At 35.4% G+C, this 20,077-nt stretch overlaps 1 protein-coding gene across 1 annotated transcript in view; it reads right to left on the bottom strand.

Annotated features, from left to right (window-relative positions):
• SPAG17 (sperm associated antigen 17) overlaps nt 1-20,077 on the bottom strand; it is a 186,727-nt gene that overhangs the window by 97,635 nt on the left and 69,015 nt on the right. The window contains exons 16-17 of the mRNA XM_008580417.1: nt 4,643-4,824; nt 2,821-2,915 (exon numbers count right to left, since the gene is read on the bottom strand). Of these exons, the coding sequence (XP_008578639.1) occupies nt 2,821-2,915; nt 4,643-4,824 (277 nt within the window). The remainder of the gene's footprint in view (nt 1-2,820; nt 2,916-4,642; nt 4,825-20,077) is intronic.

Below are 20,077 nucleotides of genomic sequence, written 5' to 3'. Positions count from 1 at the left end.
GCTACCAGCACCGCACTCTCCCAAGTGAGCCACCGGGCCGGCCCATATTTCTTACAGTTCTAGAGGCTGGAAAGTCTGAGATCAGGGTACCAGCATAGTTGGGTTCTAGTGAGAGTCATCTTTTGGGTTGTAGACTGCCGATTTCTTATTGCATCCTCACACAGGGGAAAAAAAGCTAGCTGCTGCTCTGGCCTCTTCTTATAAGGGTACTAATCCCACTCATGAGGGTTGCACCCTCATAGTCTAATTCCCAGAGACCTCACCTCCACATACCATCATATTGGGAATTTGATTTCAACATATGAATTTTGGAGAGACACAAATATTTAGTTCATAATTTTAATCCCCTGGCTCCCCCAAATTCATGTTTTTCTCAGATGCAAAATACATTCATTCCATCTCAACAGCCTATGTCTTAACTTGTTACAGCACAAATTCTAAAGTCTATCTAAATACCAAGTCTTATCTAAATACCATCTGAACCAGTTACGGATGAAATTTGAAGTATGATTCATCCTGTGGCAAAATTCATCTCTAGTTGTAAAACCAAAAAAATTATGTGCTTTCAAGATACAATGGTGGGACAAGCATAGGATAGACATTTTTATTCCAAAAGGGAGAAACAGGGAAGAAGAAAAGGAAGATGGGTTACAAGGAGGCCCAAAAGCTAGCAAGTAAAACTCCATGAGAGCTTAAGGCTTGAGAATAATCCTCTTTGATTTCATACTCTTGTTTTCCATACCCACTGGGGTGAAAGTCCCACTCCTACAGCTCTCTTGCATGGGGGTCCTGCCCCCAGAGTTCTGCTGGGCAGGGGTTGAACCCCCAAAGCTTTGGGCAGCCTCATTCCATGGCTTTGGCCTGTAGAAAGTGAGGTGATGGCCCCCCTCCCCTGCCCTTTTGAAACTGAGGAGGCAGCCCTATTTATCTCTGAATCACCTTCAGGGTCACTCTTCCCTTGTCTTGAAGAATAGAGCACATTTGCAGCCAAGCATCTCTAGGGTCCTCTCCCATAAAATCAAAGAAGTTCAACATCGTTCTTTCATTCCTTCCCAACTCCTTAAAACTGATGATTTTCCTGCTGGGGTAGCTAATCAAGTCTGTGGTTCATACCCATACTAATTAATCTCCTTATCAAATGGTCACTTGACTACGCCTTTAGTGTTCTCCTATGAACATGCTTTTTCAATTTTTACAATATGAATAAACTGAGAATTTTCCAAATATTTAACTTCTAGTTCCTTTTTTTCTTAATAATTCCATCTTCAAGGCATTTTTTTCTTCTCACATTTTACTATCAGCAGTCAGGAGGAACCAAGCTGCTCTTTCAATACTTAGTAATCTCAGCTAAATATGCAATTTCATTTTTCACAAGTTCTACCTTTCTCAAAATACTAGAATATGAATACAATTCATCCAAATTCTTTGCCACTTTTAACAAGAATTTCTTTTCTCCACTGTCCAATAGCATGCTCCTCATTTCCATTTTACACCTCCTCAGAATGGCTTTTACTGTTCTCACCTCTACCAACATTCCGTACATGATTATTTATGTTTTTTTTTCCTAAGAAGATGGAAGCTTTCGCTACAGCTCTTCTCTTTCCTTTCTGAGCCCTCACCAGAATCACCTTTAAAAGTCCTTTCATGATAATCCCAGCTACCTCTCGCATGCACTTCAAAACTCTTCCAGTCTCTACCCATTAACCAGTTTCAAAGCTGCTTCCACATTTTTAGGTATTTGTTACAGCAGAACCTCACTCCTAGTACCAATTTGTACCTTAATCAATTTGGGTTGCCATACAAAGTACCATATACTGGATGTCTTGTATACAGCAGAAATTTCTTTCTTTTTTTTTTTTTTTTTTCCTTTTTGTCTTTTTTCGTGACCGGCAACGGATCGCAACCCTCAGTGTCGCGCCCGTACCGGACCGGGACCGGCAACGGGATCGCAACCCTTGGTGTTGCGCCCGCCCCTCGCTCAGCCAGTGAGCGGCCAGTCTGTATGTGGGATCTGAACCCTCGGCAGGAGCACTGCCACGCTCCCAAGCGGCGCACTGTAGCAGTGCGCCACCTGGCCGGCCCTCCAGCAGAAATTTCTCACAGTTATGGAGGCTGGAAGTCTGAGATGTACGTGCCAACATGTTTGGGTTCTGGTGAGGGCCCTCTTCTGGGGTACAGACTGCCAACTTCTTGTATCCTCACATGGTGGAAAGAGACTGAGCTAGTTCACTGGCCTCTTATAAGGCCATTAATTCCATTCCTGAGGACTCCATCTTCATTATTAAATTACCTCCCAAAGGCCCCATGCCTCCAAATATCATCACATTGGAAATTAGATTTCAGCATATGATATTTTGTGGGAGAACACAAATATTCTCCCTATAAAAGTTACCAAGGGGGATAAAACATGCTGCAGAGTAAAAAACCAAACCAAACTATAAAGAAACAAAAATTCTTGTATATTTGTTCATATGTGCTTATATGAGCATAGAACATACCAGATCCATAATATTTCTTATTTCAAGGGCTTAGGATAGTCAGGGTAATTTTGATTTATTACAAGAGCATATATTACTTTTGTAATTAAAATCCCAACCAAAAATATGCCAACAAAAACAAACCTCTGCAGCGAAAATAAATAAAGCTTATCCTCTGGTGGAAGAGACAGCTTGGTGGAGAGACAGTTCTTTCATTGCAGATTTAATTATTCCTAATGATTTAGCAATAAAGAGCACTTCCTGTTGCACCACACAAACTCTTCATCACAAGATAAGTTTGGATTTGCGATTAATCAGTGTCAATTGTCTCTCCTTGTATTACCTTAAGAGAGCCTTCTAAAATGAAAGGAATCCTATCCTCTTTTTCTTTTTCTTTTTCTTGTTCTGATATCTCTGTTTTGCTGTTTCCTTTGTTACCTATACCAGAGAAAATTAAAATTCTTAGTAACTCACTTAAATTAGGTATCATAGAAGAACCAAATCTCTGGGTTGGACGGGATCTCAAAAGCTATCAAGTTCAACTGCCCATTTATTCATCTCTAAACTCTTACCATCTCTAGAGTGAATATGTGAAGTGGGACCGAATCATTTCAATGATGGGGAATTCAGTCTCTGGAGACAGTGCATTCCATTCTCAATGTGTCAACATGTTGCAGCTTTTATTGAACTGGAATCTCTCTCCCTAAAGCTTTCACCTAATTAACTTTAGTTTAATACCTTAAGACCACACAGAACAAATATAACTTGTCCTTCGGTATTGAAGACAACCTTTTTGCCATTGTAGTCATTCTGTTTTGAAGGTTTACATCTTTCCTGAGTTGAGAAGCCTCAAACTGAATGCAGTAGCTACCAGATATATTCTACTCCAAATTAACCATTATCTGGATTTCCACAGACACCTCAATATTAAGCTTTTGTTCTATTCAGAAGCATTGTAAAGAAAAGGCAGTCAACTCACAACTTTTCCTGCTAATAGGCAAGGAAATGACCCTAGACACAGCTGTGAGAAGGCAGCCTTACCTCTCTTTTGGTATGATCCCATCCATTTTCTAGGTACTTCATGCTCTCCTTTTGGGTCCCCATCAGGAGGAAGACTGAGCTGATGGTTTATACAACCATTTTGGTGGATATGGTAAATTTTTTACCATCAACTTGTTTTTATAAGTTTTACTTTAGAATCTAGTAATGTCCAAACTCCTCTGGTAATTGATAGAGGTTGCAAAACTTTTGGAAATTATATAGCTTTGCTTCTTTATAAGAAATCACTCTTGACTTTGGCTATCATAAATAATAACAATTATTAAAACAGAATCCACTTCCTTTGTAAAAACTCAATGACATGTCTTTATTTTTCCAGAGGAATTACCTCACTTTTTCACTTCTTTTTAAAATCAAGTATCCTTCTAAAAATATATACTTTACTCTCTTTGTCACCCTCTTCTACCTTCCCTCCATAGCCTTAAAGCCATGGAAATAACAACAAAAACAAAGATATGCATTGATTCAAGATCTTGTCAAGTCCCTACCACAGGCCTCCATGAGCCCCTTTCCCTTTATCTCTAGATTCCTATGCCCACTTAGTCTTGGGGCTCTTCTGTTTGCTGTTCTATTGAAGGTCTTGTTTTAATCTCACTTTGGAATCTGTAATCATTCTAATGTAGAACTACTAACTCATATATTATAAACAAATCTTAGATAGCTTAACCAACCAATCATACCAACAAAGACATTTGGCATTTCCCTAACACATGACATTCGATCTGCACAACAGGATGAATCTTCCAGGAATCTGTAATCATTCTAATGTAGAACTACTAACTCATATATTATAAACAAATCTTAGATAGCTTAACCAACCAATCATACCAATAAAGACATTTGGCATTTCCCTAACACATGACATTCGATCTGCACAACAGGATGAATCTTCCAGATTTGACTGGAAGTGGGGTCAATAAAAGACAAATATCCTAGTATCCCATTGGTAACCTCATCATATTTGGAATTATAGAGAAAGTGAAGAGTCACAGGAATTTTGTGGGCAACTCGTTTTAATCTTCAGATAATCACAATCTTGACTAAATTAAGAAATAGGAGAATGTCTTTGGACTTTATTCTAAGCTTAAGTTGAACTGGTTGCTTACTTTTAGATTTTTTAATGGTAAAAATTTTGCTAGAAGAAGCAATTTTGGCACTAGCAGAAGATTTCAATTCCAGCTCAGCCTTGGTCTTAGTGATTTCTTCAGCCATTTTAGATTCCTGATATAGAGCTTCTTCTTTTGTGATCCAGTCTTGAATAGATGTTGCAACAAGTTCCAAATAATTCCTAAATAAAGCAAAGAAAGACTACTTGACAATTAAGCTACTACTAGTTTAAGCCAATAAATACTTAAGATATTGCCAGAACAAATGAACTTTTCAAAAATGAAGTGATCCTAAACTGGTCATGTAACAAATATAAAGAACTTAGGTATAACCTAGATGTATTTTGTGTCTCACCTCCTGTACTGCTATTATCCTGGTGTAAGCCACTGTCATCTCTTGCTAGGATTGCTGCAATAACTCCCAACTGGTCTCCCTGCTCCTACCCTTGGCCCCTGAAGTATATTCCCAACACAGCAACTAGGGTGACCCTTTTAATTCTTAAGTCAGATCATGCCTTTCTGCTGCTCAGAACCTTTCAAGAAATCTGCATTTCATATAAAAAGTAGAACTCTTACAAGAGACCTACAGTAAGGGAACACAGACTCATATACAGTCAAATCAGTATTCAAATGAAAGCACAAAATAAAGAATAAGCATGCAATGATTTAGAAATTTACCACCCACAGAATCTTTTGAAAGAATTACTCACAAATGTATTCCAGTTTCATTTTTAAAAATCAGAGAAAGACAACAATGGGTATAAGTAAAAGGGTGAAACAAAAGCAATAACATTTATAATTAAATATAAATAACTATGTTACTAATTTGTGATTAAAAACCATTATCTTACAATTGGAAACAAAATTTCTAGACAATTACAGACTAAGAGGTATGGGCTCACTGGGGGTCAGTCAAAGTATGTTAACATTTTCAACATTTTTTCCTGAAATGATATTAATACTCATTAATTCCAGATGTGATATAAAAATGTTTAAATATGTGATTTAAAAGGATAAATAAAACCTCTATAACAATATAAATAGAATACATAACACTTAAAAAATCATACACTATGAATGAACTAAGAAAACTGAATCTGGCAAAAGGAAGAAAAGTGATTAATAGAAACATATTTGTAAAATTAAATGGTAAAAATGAAGCCAAACACATTGCCAATAAAAATAAAAGTGAATGGACTAAATTCTTAAAAATTTAAAATATGTAAAATTATTATTAATAATTATTAAAATCCTTTAACAGACAGAGGATTTCAGAATGACTAAAACATTCAAACTACTATGTAAAAGAAATGTACACACAAAACAATGCAGAAAAATAAAAATTTGGCAGGTGGTTGACTAAGAAGCCAGAAGAAGCCTGGGTCTTTGGTGACTTTTGTGAGTAGCTGCACTATCTCTGAGATACTGCCCAAGTCCAGATTTCTTGCTATAGGAAGAAAATAATTCTCTTATTAGTTTAAGCAACTACTGTAGTCAATTTTTCCATTAATATAGTGAAATGCATTTTCTAAATGACATGTAAAATGATTAGGAAAGTTTTACCAGAAATTCTTGCATAAAGAGAGACTGCTCAACAATATTAACATCAAACATGGTTAAATTCAAGGTGAAATGCATTAAAGGGAACACAGAGGGACATTTTATCATATTTATAAAAGTTACAGTCCATTCAGAAAGATGTTTCTAAAAACACAGATTTAAAAGTGTATTTACACACACACACACACACACACACACTGCATGTAGACCTAATAGAAAGGAGAATATAAAAATCCATAATCATAGAGACATTAATACACCCATCTACACACACTGCATCTAGACCTAATAGAAAGGAGAATATAAAAATCCATAATCATAGAGACATTAATACACCCATCTCAGAATGGACATTTATTATAAGAATACTCTGTTTAATTTTATGCCAATAGACTGGAAAATTTAGATGTCATGCATGTTTCCCTAGAAAAAATAGAAGTTACCACAAATCATTGAAGAATTAGAAAACCTGAATAGAGGATTAACTTTAGAAGAATGAAAAGGTGTAGACAGTTGGTTCCTCAGCCCTCTCTCTTTGGGCCATGTCACCTAGCCCCTAGGAAGCCACTAGCTCCAAGTGGCTTTCCATGTAAAATGTATCTGTCTCAAAATAGATAATGTAAATTATTGTATGTATGAATAAAGGGTTATCAACAGGCCTGGACTTACTTTGTAAAGGAATAGCAACAGGGCCTTGGAATGACCTTGTAGAACAACTTCTGACAGTATTGATTGTTTTCTGGAAACTACAGCGTTAAGATAAACGTGAAATGTGTTGCCTGCCCTGTGTTCTGCGAAACCCCAGATCTGTGGGCTTGAAGATGAGGGTTGGCATACAGGTCTTGATGGAAAACTGAAGTTGTGGCCTCCCAGTGTGAAAGGAACCCACACAGTACCTTGGTGCTCATCTTCGGCACCTGTACACAATCAGTGTGGGGGAAGAAAGCAAAAGAAGCTATGCACTGAGGGAACTCCTGACAAGAAGAAGACACCGGTCATGCACTATTTCCTGCCCTGTATTCTTTTATAAAGCTAAACAAACATAGAATTGGATTAAAGCCTAGTGCATTGTGTGAGTCTGGTTGGTAATTTGTAGCCGTAACCACTCTGTGCTGAAACATCAGGTCATAAAAACATACATAATTGACAATTTATTTCATGAGGCTACCATAACACAGATAACATCTAAGTTATACATTTTACACATTTGGGAGAATATTATAAAAATAACTGAGAACTAAGTTATGGAACACATATAAAATATGATTACCTTATAAAATAGATTACTGAGAGATGAAATTTTATAGATATAAATAATTTCTCTATTTTAATGTTAAGAAATCTAGATAATAAATCAATATGCTGGGTTTTATTACTTATTTTGTAATAATTCAAAGCAAAGGGTCATTAAAAGTTTTATTTATGAAGTGAGGAATGGAAAAAAATGTGGTTTTTCTTTGGTGAAAATGTACCCTAAGGTTGGCTTTTCTAGGTACTCTACAGTTTTTGTTTCTATTGTTGAATGTATCTTTTTCTTTTATTTTTAGGAATTTTGTTTACTTTTTACTTGAAACTTACTGTATTTTCCTTTTGTAAACATTACATTTCTAACAATTTTTATATAACAATTATATATTATTATATAATATATATGTTAAACATATGTTAACATAATTATATATGTTAAAATTATATAACCATATAATTAAAAATATGATCTCAAGACAATTTCTCCCATTATTTTATAATTTTTCTATAGATTGTTTTGGAATTTCCCTATGTAGATAATCACCTTAACTCTCAGTAATAACACTTTTGCTTCTTTTTCAATTCTTATACTTTTATTAATTTATTATGCTGGTTTAGACTTTCATTAAATGTTGCTTAGGATAGGGGATAGTGGTCATCTCTGCCTTGTTTCTGATTTTACAGGGCATGCTTCCAACATTTCCCATTAAGAATAATGTTTACCTCTTAGCAGCTCCAAAAGCATCCAAAAGACAATGAGATAATTTTCTTCAAGGTGCTGAAAAGAATTTAACTGTCAATCAAAAACTATACACTGAGCAAAATTGTCTCTCATGAACAAGGTTAAGATGCAGACATTTTCAATAAACAAAACTGGTTTTATCATCAAAGATCTCCCCTACAGGAATTTCTAAAGTTCTTTCTTCAGGAAGAAGGGGAAATATAATGGTAAATGTGTTGATTTATACAAACATTGGCTGTAAAAACAAACAAAATAAATTGTTTAATTTGTGAGGTAAAAACATCAAGATAGAACTGAAGTCATAGACTATGATAATAAAAAATATGGAATGAGGATATATGAAATTAAAGCATTCTGTTGTGCTTGGATTACTTGGGTGGAAGGTAAAGACAGTAACTTTAGACTTTGTTAATTTAAAAATGCATAACAATGGCCAGCCCGGTGGCGTACTGCTACAGTGCGCTGCTTGGGAAGCGTGGCGGCGCTCCCGCCGAGGGTTCGGATCCCACATACAGACCAGCCGCTCACTGGCTGAGTGAGGAGCGGGGGCAACACCGAGGTTTGCGATCCCGTTGCCGGTCACAAAAAAAGACAAAAAGACAAAAAAAAAAAAAAAAAGCATAACAATTGTCTATATTTGGTTTTGCTGCTGGTGCTTTTGGTCACAAACCCAAGAAATCATTGTCAAGGCCAGTGTCAAGGTTTTATGTTTAAGTCTTTAATCCATTTTGAGTTGATTTTTTGTGCATGTAAGATAGACATCCAATTTCATTTTTTTTACATAATGTTTTTGACAAATAAAAATTGTATATATATATTTCAATTTTATTTTTATTTACTTTTGTGGCATACAGTGAGTTCTTTCAACACATGCATATACTGCACCATGAATCACTTAGGAGTAGACAGCATAAATATGTTAATGCACCCCTTCTCCTCTCCCCCACCTCCCTCCCCTCCCAGTCTCTGGTAACCATTATTCCACTTTCTACTTCTATGAGAGCCACTTTTTTTTTTTTTTTAAGATTCCACATATGAGTGAGACCACAAGGTGTTTTGTCTTTCTGTGCCTGACTTACCTCACTTAGCATGATGGTTACCAGTACTATCTGTGTTACTGCAAAGGATAGGATAACATTTATTTTTATACTTGAATAGTATTCCATTGCGCATATGTACCGCAGATCATTTTTATTCATTCATCCATTGATGGGCATTTAGGTTGATTCCATCTCTTGGCTATCGTGAATAGCATTGCTATGAACATGGGAGTGCAGGTGTCTTCTTGATATGTTGATTTTATTTTATTTGGGTGTATACCCAGTAGTGGGATAGCTGGATTGTAAGATAGATCTACTTTTAGTAGTCTGAGAAACCTCCAAAGTGTTTTCCACAATGGTTGTACCAATTTACATTGCCAACAACAATGCAGGAGGGTTCCCTTTTCTCCGTATCCTTGTCAGCATTTGTTATTTTCTGTCTTGTTGATAGCTATTCTAAGTGTGGTGAGATGGTATTTCATTGTGGTTTTAATTTGCATTTGTCTGATTACTGAGTTTGAGCATTTTTTCATGTGCTTGTTGGCCATTTGTATGCCTTCTCTGGAGAGATGTCTTTTCAGGTCCTTTGCCCATTTTCAAATTGTGTTATTTGGTTTTGGTTTTTTAGTTTGTTTTTGTTTTTGCTGTTGAGTTGTTTGAATTCCTTATACATTCTGCATATTAGCCCTTTGATATGTAGTTTGCAAACACTTTCTCCATGCTGTAGGTTGTCTCTTTACTCTGTTGACAGTGTCCCTTCTGTGCAGCATCTTTTCAGTTTGATGTAGTCCCATTTGTATATCTTTGATTTAGTTGCCTGTGCCTTTGTAGTCTTGCTCATAAAAGCATTGCCCACTCTCATTTCATGTAGCGTTTCCCTTATGTTTTCTTCTAGTAGTTTCATACTATTGGGTCTTAAATTGAGGTCTTTCATCCATTTTTGAGTTGATTTTTGTGCATAGTGAGAGACAGGGGCCTAGTTTCAATCTTCTGCATGTGAATATCCAGTTTTCCCAACACCATTTATCAAAGAGGCTGTCCTTTCCCCACTTGGCACCTTTATTGAAAATCAGTTGGCTATAAATGTGTGGGTTTGTTTCTGGGATATCTTTTTTGTTCTGTTGATCTGTCTATGATGCCACTACCATGGTGTTTTGGTTATTATAACATTATAGTACATATATATATATATATATTTTTTTTGAAGTCAGGAAGTGTGATGCTTCCAACTTTGTTCTTTTTGTTTAAGATTGCTTTGGCTACACAGGGTCTTTTGTAGTTCCATACAAATTTTAAGATTGTTTTTTCTATTTCTGTGAAGAATGTCATTGGTATTTTGATAGGGATTGCACTGAATGTGTAGATTGCTTTGGATAATATGAACATTTTGATATTAGTTCTTCTAACCCATGAATGTAGGGTATCTTTCCATTTATTTGTGTCCTTTTCAATTTTTTTCACCAGTGCTTTACAGTTCTAATTGTAGAGGTCTTTCACCTCCTTGGTTAAATTTATTCCTATATATTTCATTTTTTTGGTAGCTGTTATGAATGGGATTGCTTTCTTGATTTCTTCTTCAGCTATTTCATTACTGTATAGGAAGGCTACTGATTTTTATGTGTTGATTTTGTATGCTGCCACTATACTGAATTCATTTATCAGTTCTAATAATTGTTTGGTGGAGTCTTTAGGGTTTTCTATGTACATGATTATGTCATCTGCAAATAGGGATAGTTAGAGTTCCTCCTTGCTGATTTGCATGCCCTTTATTGTTTTCTGTTGCCTTATTGTGCTGGCTAGAACTTCCAGTACTATGTTGAATAAGAGTGGGGAAAGTGGACGTCCTTGTCTTGTTCCAGATCGTAAAGGAAAAGTCTTGAATTTTTGTTCATATACTATTATATTAGCTGTGGGTTTGTTGTATAAGGCCTTTATTGTGTTGAAGTATATTCCTTCTATATCTAGTTTGTTGAGTGCTTTAATCATTCAGGGGTGCTGGATTTTATTAAATGCTTTTTCTGCATATATCAAAATTATCATACTTTTTTTCTTTTATTTTGTTGTTGTGACATACCATGTTTATTGATTTGTGTATGTTGAACCATCTTTGTCTCCCAGAGATAAATACCACTTGATCATAGTGAATGATCTTTTTAATGTAATGTTGGATTCTGTTTGCTAATATTTTGTGGAGTATTTTCACATCTATGTTCAGTAGGGATATTGGTCTGTAGTTCCCTTTTTTTGTGTGTCTTTCCAGTTTAGGTATGAAGTTAATGTTGGCCTCATAGAATGAATTTGGAAGCATTCCCTCCTCTTCACCTTTTTGGAAGAATTTGAGAAGAATTGGTATTAGTTCTTCTTTAAATGTTTGGTCGAATTTGGCAGTAAAGCCACCTGGTCCTGAGGTTTTCTTTGTTGGAAGACTTTTTATTACTGCTTCAGTGTCATTATTCATTTGTTCTGTTTAGGTTTTTCTTAGTACTTCATGATTCAGCCTTGTGTGTATCCAGGAATTTATCCATTTCTTCTAGGTTTTCCATTTTGTTCATGTACAGTTGTTCATTAGTAGTCTCTTATGATCCTTTGTATTTCTTAGGTATCAGTTGTAACATTTCCTTTTTCATTCTGATTTTATTTGAGTCTTCTCTCTTTTTTTCTTCATTGGTTTAGTTAAAGGTTTATCCATTTTATTTACCTTTTCAGAAAACCAACTCTTAGTTTTATCGATCGTTAGTATTTTCTTAATCTCTAATTCATTTATTTTTGCTTTGATATTTGTTATTTCTCTCCTTCTACTGACTTTGGGTTTGGTTTGTTCTTGTTTTTCTGGTTCCTTGAGGTGTAATGGGAGGTTGTTTATTTGAAGTCTTTCTTTTTTCATGTAGGCATATACTGTTAAAAACTTTTCCCTTAGAACTGCTTTTGCCATATTGCATAGGTTCTGGCATGTTGTGTTTTCATTTTCATTTGTCTACAGGAATATTTTAATTTGATTTTTTGATTTCTTCTTTGACTCACTCATTTAGGAGCATGTTGTTTAATTATCATGTATTTGTATGGTTCTAGTGTCCCTTTTGTTGTTGATTTCTAGTTTTATTCCATTGTGGTTGGATAGAGTAGTTGATATGATTTGAATTTTTAAAAAAATTTGTTGAGACTTGTTTTGTGACCTAATGTATTAGTCTATTCCAGAGAATGTTCCATGTTTGCTGAGAATGTATATTCTGCAGCTGTTGGATAAAATGTTCTATATATATCCGTTAGGTCCAATCAGCATAGAGATTAACTCTGATGTTTCCTTATTAATTTTCTGTCTGGATGATCTGTCCCTTGTTGATAGTAAAGTTTCCAGCCGTTACTGACTTGGAATCTATTTCTCCCATTAGGTGTAATAGTAATTGCTTTATATAACTGGGTGCTCTTGAGTTGGGTGCATATATATTTAGGATTGTTATATCCTCTTGTTGAATTGATCCCCTTATCATTATATAATGACCTTCCTTTTCTTTTTTTACTTTACTTGGCTTGAAATCTATTTTAACTGCTATAAGTACAGCTACTCCTGCTTTTTTTTGGTTTCTATCTGCCTGAAATATTTTTTTCCAACTCTTCACTTTCAGGTGATTTTTGCCTTCATAGGTGAAGTGAGTTTCTTATAGGCAGCATATTGATAGTTCTTATTTTATAATCCATTGAGCCACTCTGTGTCTTTTAACTGTGACATTTACATTTAGAGTTATTATTGATATATAGGGACTTGTTGCTGACATTTTGTTACTTTTTTCTAGCTGTTTTATTAATCCTTTTAAAATTTTTTTCTGATCTTACTGTCATCCTTTGTGACTGACTGGTTTTCTCTAGCAGTGTATTTTTATTTCTTGCTATTTATTTTTAGTATGTCTCATAAGATTTTGTGTTATGGTTACCATGAGGCTTACAAAAAACATATTACAGTTTTAACAGATTATTTTAGACTAAAAACAACTTAACTTTGACACATAAGAAGAAAGAGCCAAAGCCAACTCTGTGCTTTGGCATCCTCCTCCTCCCCCCCAAACTTCTTGACATTTTGTTGTTTCAAATTACATCTTTTAATATTGCCTATCTCTTACATGGTTGTTGTACATGTTAGTATCTTGATAGTTTGTCCTTTACTCTTCATACTAAGGATGGAAGTGGTTTATTCACCGTACATGATTATGTCAAGCCGGGCCTGGGTACCCCCAGGAGTCCTTCTCCGTGTCGGCCCCAAAACCTCGAACCCGCTGCCGCTTATTTGTCGATGTAGGATTGTTGTTGAAAGATTTGTTCGTCCTTTGTTGCTCTCAGAAATGCAGTCAATACTCTGGTATCACAGCTCACAGCTCTCAGGATCGCGCTGTTTCCTGACACGGGCGCTCCATACCCGTCGCCATTTTTTCTCCAGATCCTTTGTATTTCTTAGGTATCAGTTGTAACATTTCCTTTTTCATTCTGATTTTATTTGAGTCTTCTCTCTTTTTTTCTTCATTGGTTTAGTTAAAGGTTTATCCATTTTATTTACCTTTTCAGAAAACCAACTCTTAGTTTTATCGATCGTTAGTATTTTCTTAATCTCTAATTCATTTATTTTTGCTTTGATATTTGTTATTTCTCTCCTTCTACTGACTTTGGGTTTGGTTTGTTCTTGTTTTTCTGGTTCCTTGAGGTGTAATGGGAGGTTGTTTATTTGAAGTCTTTCTTTTTTCATGTAGGCATATACTGTTAAAAACTTTTCCCTTAGAACTGCTTTTGCCATATTGCATAGGTTCTGGCATGTTGTGTTTTCATTTTCATTTGTCTACAGGAATATTTTAATTTGATTTTTTGATTTCTTCTTTGACTCACTCATTTAGGAGCATGTTGTTTAATTATCATGTATTTGTATGGTTCTAGTGTCCCTTTTGTTGTTGATTTCTAGTTTTATTCCATTGTGGTTGGATAGAGTAGTTGATATGATTTGAATTTTTAAAAAAATTTGTTGAGACTTGTTTTGTGACCTAATGTATTAGTCTATTCCAGAGAATGTTCCATGTTTGCTGAGAATGTATATTCTGCAGCTGTTGGATAAAATGTTCTATATATATCCGTTAGGTCCAATCAGCATAGAGATTAACTCTGATGTTTCCTTATTAATTTTCTGTCTGGATGATCTGTCCCTTGTTGATAGTAAAGTTTCCAGCCGTTACTGACTTGGAATCTATTTCTCCCATTAGGTGTAATAGTAATTGCTTTATATAACTGGGTGCTCTTGAGTTGGGTGCATATATATTTAGGATTGTTATATCCTCTTGTTGAATTGATCCCCTTATCATTATATAATGACCTTCCTTTTCTTTTTTTACTTTACTTGGCTTGAAATCTATTTTAACTGCTATAAGTACAGCTACTCCTGCTTTTTTTTGGTTTCTATCTGCCTGAAATATTTTTTTCCAACTCTTCACTTTCAGGTGATTTTTGCCTTCATAGGTGAAGTGAGTTTCTTATAGGCAGCATATTGATAGTTCTTATTTTATAATCCATTGAGCCACTATGTGTCTTTTAACTGTGACATTTACATTTAGAGTTATTATTGATATATAGGGACTTGTTGCTGACATTTTGTTACTTTTTTCTAGCTGTTTTATTAATCCTTTTAAAATTTTTTTCTGATCTTACTGTCATCCTTTGTGACTGACTGGTTTTCTCTAGCAGTGTATTTTTATTTCTTGCTATTTATTTTTAGTATGTCTCATAAGATTTTGTGTTATGGTTACCATGAGGCTTACAAAAAACATATTACAGTTTTAACAGATTATTTTAGACTAAAAACAACTTAACTTTGACACATAAGAAGAAAGAGCCAAAGCCAACTCTGTGCTTTGGCATCCTCCTCCTCCCCCCCAAACTTCTTGACATTTTGTTGTTTCAAATTACATCTTTTAATATTGCCTATCTCTTACATGGTTGTTGTACATGTTAGTATCTTGATAGTTTGTCCTTTACTCTTCATACTAAGGATGGAAGTGGTTTATTCACCACCCTTATGACATCAGAGTATTCTGAGGTTGTCTGTGAACTGTCTTTATTAATGAGTTATGTACCCTCAAATGTTTTTTTGCTGCCCCTTAGCATCGGCTTCTTTCAGATTGAAGAACTCCCTTTAGCATTTCTTAATAAAGCAAGTCTAGGGAATTCCCTTAGCTTTTGTTTGTCTGGGAAATACTTTATTTCTCCCCGCTATTTGAAGGTTAATTTTTCTGGATAGAGTTATTGACTGATAGTTTCTTCATACTTCTGTATAGTTTTAAGTGTACAGGTGTTTCACCATCTTGGTTAAATTTATTCCCAAGTGTCTTATTATTTTTTGATGCTATTGTAAATGAGATTGTTTTTCTGATTTTCTTTTCATATAGTTTGTTGTCAGTGTGTAGAAATGCCACTGATTTTTGAATGTTGATTTTATATTCTGCAATGTCACTGTACTCAATTTATAAGTTCTAGCTGGATTTTGGTTGAGTCTTTGGGTGTTCCCTATATAAGATCATGTCATCTGTAAATAGAAAAGATTTTACTCTTTCCTTTTTGATTTGGATATCTTTTGCTTCTTTCTTTTGCCTAATTGCTCTGGCTAGGACTTCCACTACTATGCAAAATAGAAGTGGTGAGAGTGAACTTCCTTCCCTTGTTCCTGATCTTAGAGAAAAAGCTTTCAGGTTTTCATCATTGAACACAATGTTAGCTGTGGGCTTGCCATATATGGCCTTTAATTTGTTGTGGTACACATTTTATATATCATATTAGCTGAAAGTGTTTATCATGAAAGAATTGAATTTTTTTTCATGTGCTTTTACTGCGTTTATGGAGATAATCATATGACTTTTATTCTTCATTCTGTAATATGGTACAACGTATTTATTGATTTGTGTATGTTGAGTTATCCTTGCATTCCATAGATAAATACCATTTGATCATGGTGAATGAATCTTTTAAAGTGCATTGAATTTGGTTTGCTTGTACAAGAGGTCTTCAAAATGTTTATAGAAAGTGATATTATGAAAAATTATGCATGGATTGCAAATTTTTTGCACCAAAATAAACTCACGCTTACTTGTTATAACACATCTGAACAGAATTCAGTTTGAGGCACTGAGAAGTATAAGACAGTTTGAAAGGAGCTCCTATCAGAACAACATGAATTCTGCTGAAATGAAGCAAGAACAAACATTGAACTTACAGTGAAGCTTGGGTGGGAGAATGGTGAAATCATTGATGCTTTATGAAAATTTATGGGGATAATGTCCCAAAGAGATTACCAGTTTTCAAATGAATAAGTTGTTTTAAGAAGGGATGAGATAATGTTGAAGATGAAGTTCACAGCAGCAGACTATGCACACCAATTTGTGAAGAAAAAATTAATCTTGTTCATGTCCTAATTGAAGAGGACTGATGATTAACAGTAGAAACAATAGCCTGCACCATAGACATCTCGATTGGTTCAGCTTATACAATTCTGATTGAAAAATTACAGTTTAGCAAACTTTCCACTTGATGGGTGCCAAAACTGTTGAACCCAGATCAGCTACAGACAGGAGCAGAGCTTTCAATGGAAATTTTAAACAAGTGGGATCAAGATCCTGAAGCATTTTTTTGAAGAACTGTAAAAGGAGATGAAACATAGCTTTACCAATATGACCATGAAGACAAGGCACAATGAAAGGCATGGCTACCAAGAGGCAAAAGTGGTCCAGCCAAAGCAAAAGTGGACCAGTCAATAGTAAAGGCATTTTGCTTATTTACTTTCTGGAAGGCCAAAGAATAATAATATCTCATTATGAGAGTGCTTTGAGAAAGTTACTCAAAGGTTTAGCAAAAATATTCTTGGGAAAGCTTCCTCAGAGAGTCCTTCTACACCTCAACAATGCTCCCATTCATTCCTCTCATCAGCAAGGGCAATTTTCCAAGATTTTCAATGGGAAATCTTTAGACATCCACCTTAAAGTCCTGATTTGGTTCCTTCTGACTTCTTTTTGTTTCCAAATCTTAAAATAATTTTTTAAAGGCACCGATTTTTCTTCAGTTAATGTTACAAAGACCGCATTGACATGGCTAAATTGCTGACAATCACTTCTTCAGGGATGAACTAAATGACTGGTATCATTGTTTACAAAAGTGTCTTGAACTTAATGAGAAATAAAACATATTTTAAATTAATTAATTAATTTATTAATTAATTTTTCCTTATAATTTTTTATCTTTTCTGAGATACATATTACCAGAAATTGCTTTTATACCCTGTGTCCACACCTAATGTTCCCCAACCACCCTCCCCCTTCCCATCTTCCCCCCACTCCACTTTGCAGCCGTATGAATTTTCCCTGCTTCTGTAAGACCACCACAATACTATGATCTTTCTTTCCTTCTTTCCTTTCTCTCTTAGCTTCCACATATGAGTGAGCACATGTGGTATTTATCCCTCTGTGTTTTACTTATTTCACTCAACATAAGTATCTCGAGGTTCATCCATGTTGTCGCAAATGGGAGTATTTTATTCTTTTTTATGGCAGAGTAGCATTCCATGGTATATATACACCACATTTTCCATATCTAATCATCCATCAATGGACATTTAGGATGGTTCAATGTCTTGGCTATTGTAAACATACAATATAGAGCTGTGATGAACATTCGAATGCAGGTATCTCTTCGACATGATGATTTCCATTCCTCTGGGTATATACCCAGAAAAGGGATTGCTGGATTGTGTGAAAGATCTATCTGTAGTTGTTTGAGAAACCTCCATACTGTTTTGAATAGTGGTTGTACTAATTTATAGTCCCACCAACAGTGTGAGAGCATTCCCTTCTCTCCCTCACCACCCTCATTTGCTATTCACTGTCTTTTTGGTTATAGCCAGTCTAACTGGGGTGAGGTGGTATCTAAATGTAGTTTTCATTTGCATTTAATTTGCATGATGACTAGTGATGTTGAGCACTTTTTCATGTACCTGTTGGCCATTTATACATCTTCCTTTGAAAAATGTCTAATCAGCTCCTTTACCCATTTTTTAATTGTGTTATTTGTTTTTTTTTTTTACTGTGCAACTGTTTGAATTCCTTGTATATTATGAATATTAATCCCTTGTCAGATGCATAGTTAGCAAAAATTTTTCCCACTCTGTAGGTTGTCGTTTCACTTTGTTGATTGTTTCCTTTGCTGTGCAGAAGCTTTTTTAGTTTGATATAGTCCCATTTGTTTACTTTTTCTTTTACTGCTTNGATGATGGACATTTGGGCTGATTCCAGCTCTTGGCTATTGTGAAGAGTGCTGCAATGAACATTGGGAAACAGGTATACCTTCGACTTGATGCTTTCCATTCCTCTGGGTATATTCCCAGTAGTGGGATAGCTGTGTCGTATGGTAGACTGTATGGTTTCTAATTGAGAAATCCACTGACAGATATATTGGGGCTTCATTGAATGTAACGCATTTCTTTTCTCTTGCTGATTTTAGTATCCTTTTTTTTTTTTTTTGTCTTTGGTTTTTGATAATTTGATTATGATGTGCCTTGGGATGTTCCCCTGTAGATTAAATTTGATGGCAACCTCTGAGCTTGTTGTGCCTGGATGCTGTCATCTTTCTCCATACTTGGGAAATCCTCAGCCTTTATTTCTTTGAACATGCTTCTACATCCCTTCCTTTTTCTTCTTCATCAGGTATGCCAATTATGCAGAGGTTATCTTGCTTGAGGAAGTCCTGTATTTGCTTCATTTCTGTTTCATTTTTTCTTATTCTTTTTCTTTTCATTCTTCTGATTTGATAATTTCATGTGTTTTATCTTTGAGCTCACTTAATTTGGTTAAGTCTTTGTGGAGCTTTCTGTTGAGTTTTTCAGCTCAGATAATGTATTCTTTATTTCTAGAATTTCTATATATTTTTAATTGATTCAGTTCCTTTGCCAAGTTTCTCATTCTGCTCCTGGATTGTTTTATGGATGTCATTTAGTTTTCTATCTGTATTTTTTATGTGACTTCCTGACATCCTTGGTTATTATGAATTCTCTATTAGACATTGCATAAACCCACTATTCTTCTGGGTCCATTGCTGGGTTTCCTTTGGTGGTGTCATATTTCTCTGTTCTTTCTCAATCTTTGTGTTTTTACATTGATGCCTGCGCATTTGAGGAGACTGCTACCTTTTCTAGGTTTTATAGGTATTCTTTGGTGGTTTAGACTTTTACTAATTAATATCAGAGCTTTGTCTCTCATCTGTGGGATTTTTTTCTGTCAGTTCTGTGTTGAATTATTATCTACCATGACCACTTAAACTCTGCACTGAAACTAATTTATTGTCATTTGGTTAATTCCACAATAGGGGAAATTCCTATGGGGAACAGTACTTGACCCTGTGGTTGAGCTAAATTGCTGCTTTGCTGCTGATTTTCTGGGGAAAGCTTTTTGTGCAGCTCGGGTTTTTGTTGTTGACTTTTTAATCACTTCTATGTCTTGTAAGGTCAGATACATTTGTGTGGTGTGGAAATTCTGGCCTGGGACTAAGTCTTTCCTGCAAAGTGTACCCCATGCAGTTCTATTGCCCTAACCATTCTCTGCTGAGTGAGCCTGTGCAGACTGGAAGGCAGATCAGCTGCCCATGCTGTGCCCCAATGTTACTACAGTGGGACAACACCATCCCACTCCAGACACTTCCTGTGGGGTGGACCATATGCCAGTTCCCTGTGATGACTCACTGACCTCTGGGTGGCTCTTATTTTTTGTTGGCTGTGGCCCCTTGCTCCTATGTAGGTCCACGGGAACCCCATCAGTGTTCTCACTGGCCTGGGGGCTG

This window comes from Galeopterus variegatus, unplaced genomic scaffold, assembly GCF_000696425.1.
Source record: "Galeopterus variegatus unplaced genomic scaffold, G_variegatus-3.0.2 Scaffold2084, whole genome shotgun sequence".
Classification (NCBI taxonomy): domain Eukaryota; kingdom Metazoa; phylum Chordata; class Mammalia; order Dermoptera; family Cynocephalidae; genus Galeopterus; species Galeopterus variegatus.
The sequence above is the reverse complement of the archived record's forward strand: the minus strand, read 5'-3'. Positions and strand labels throughout refer to the sequence as shown.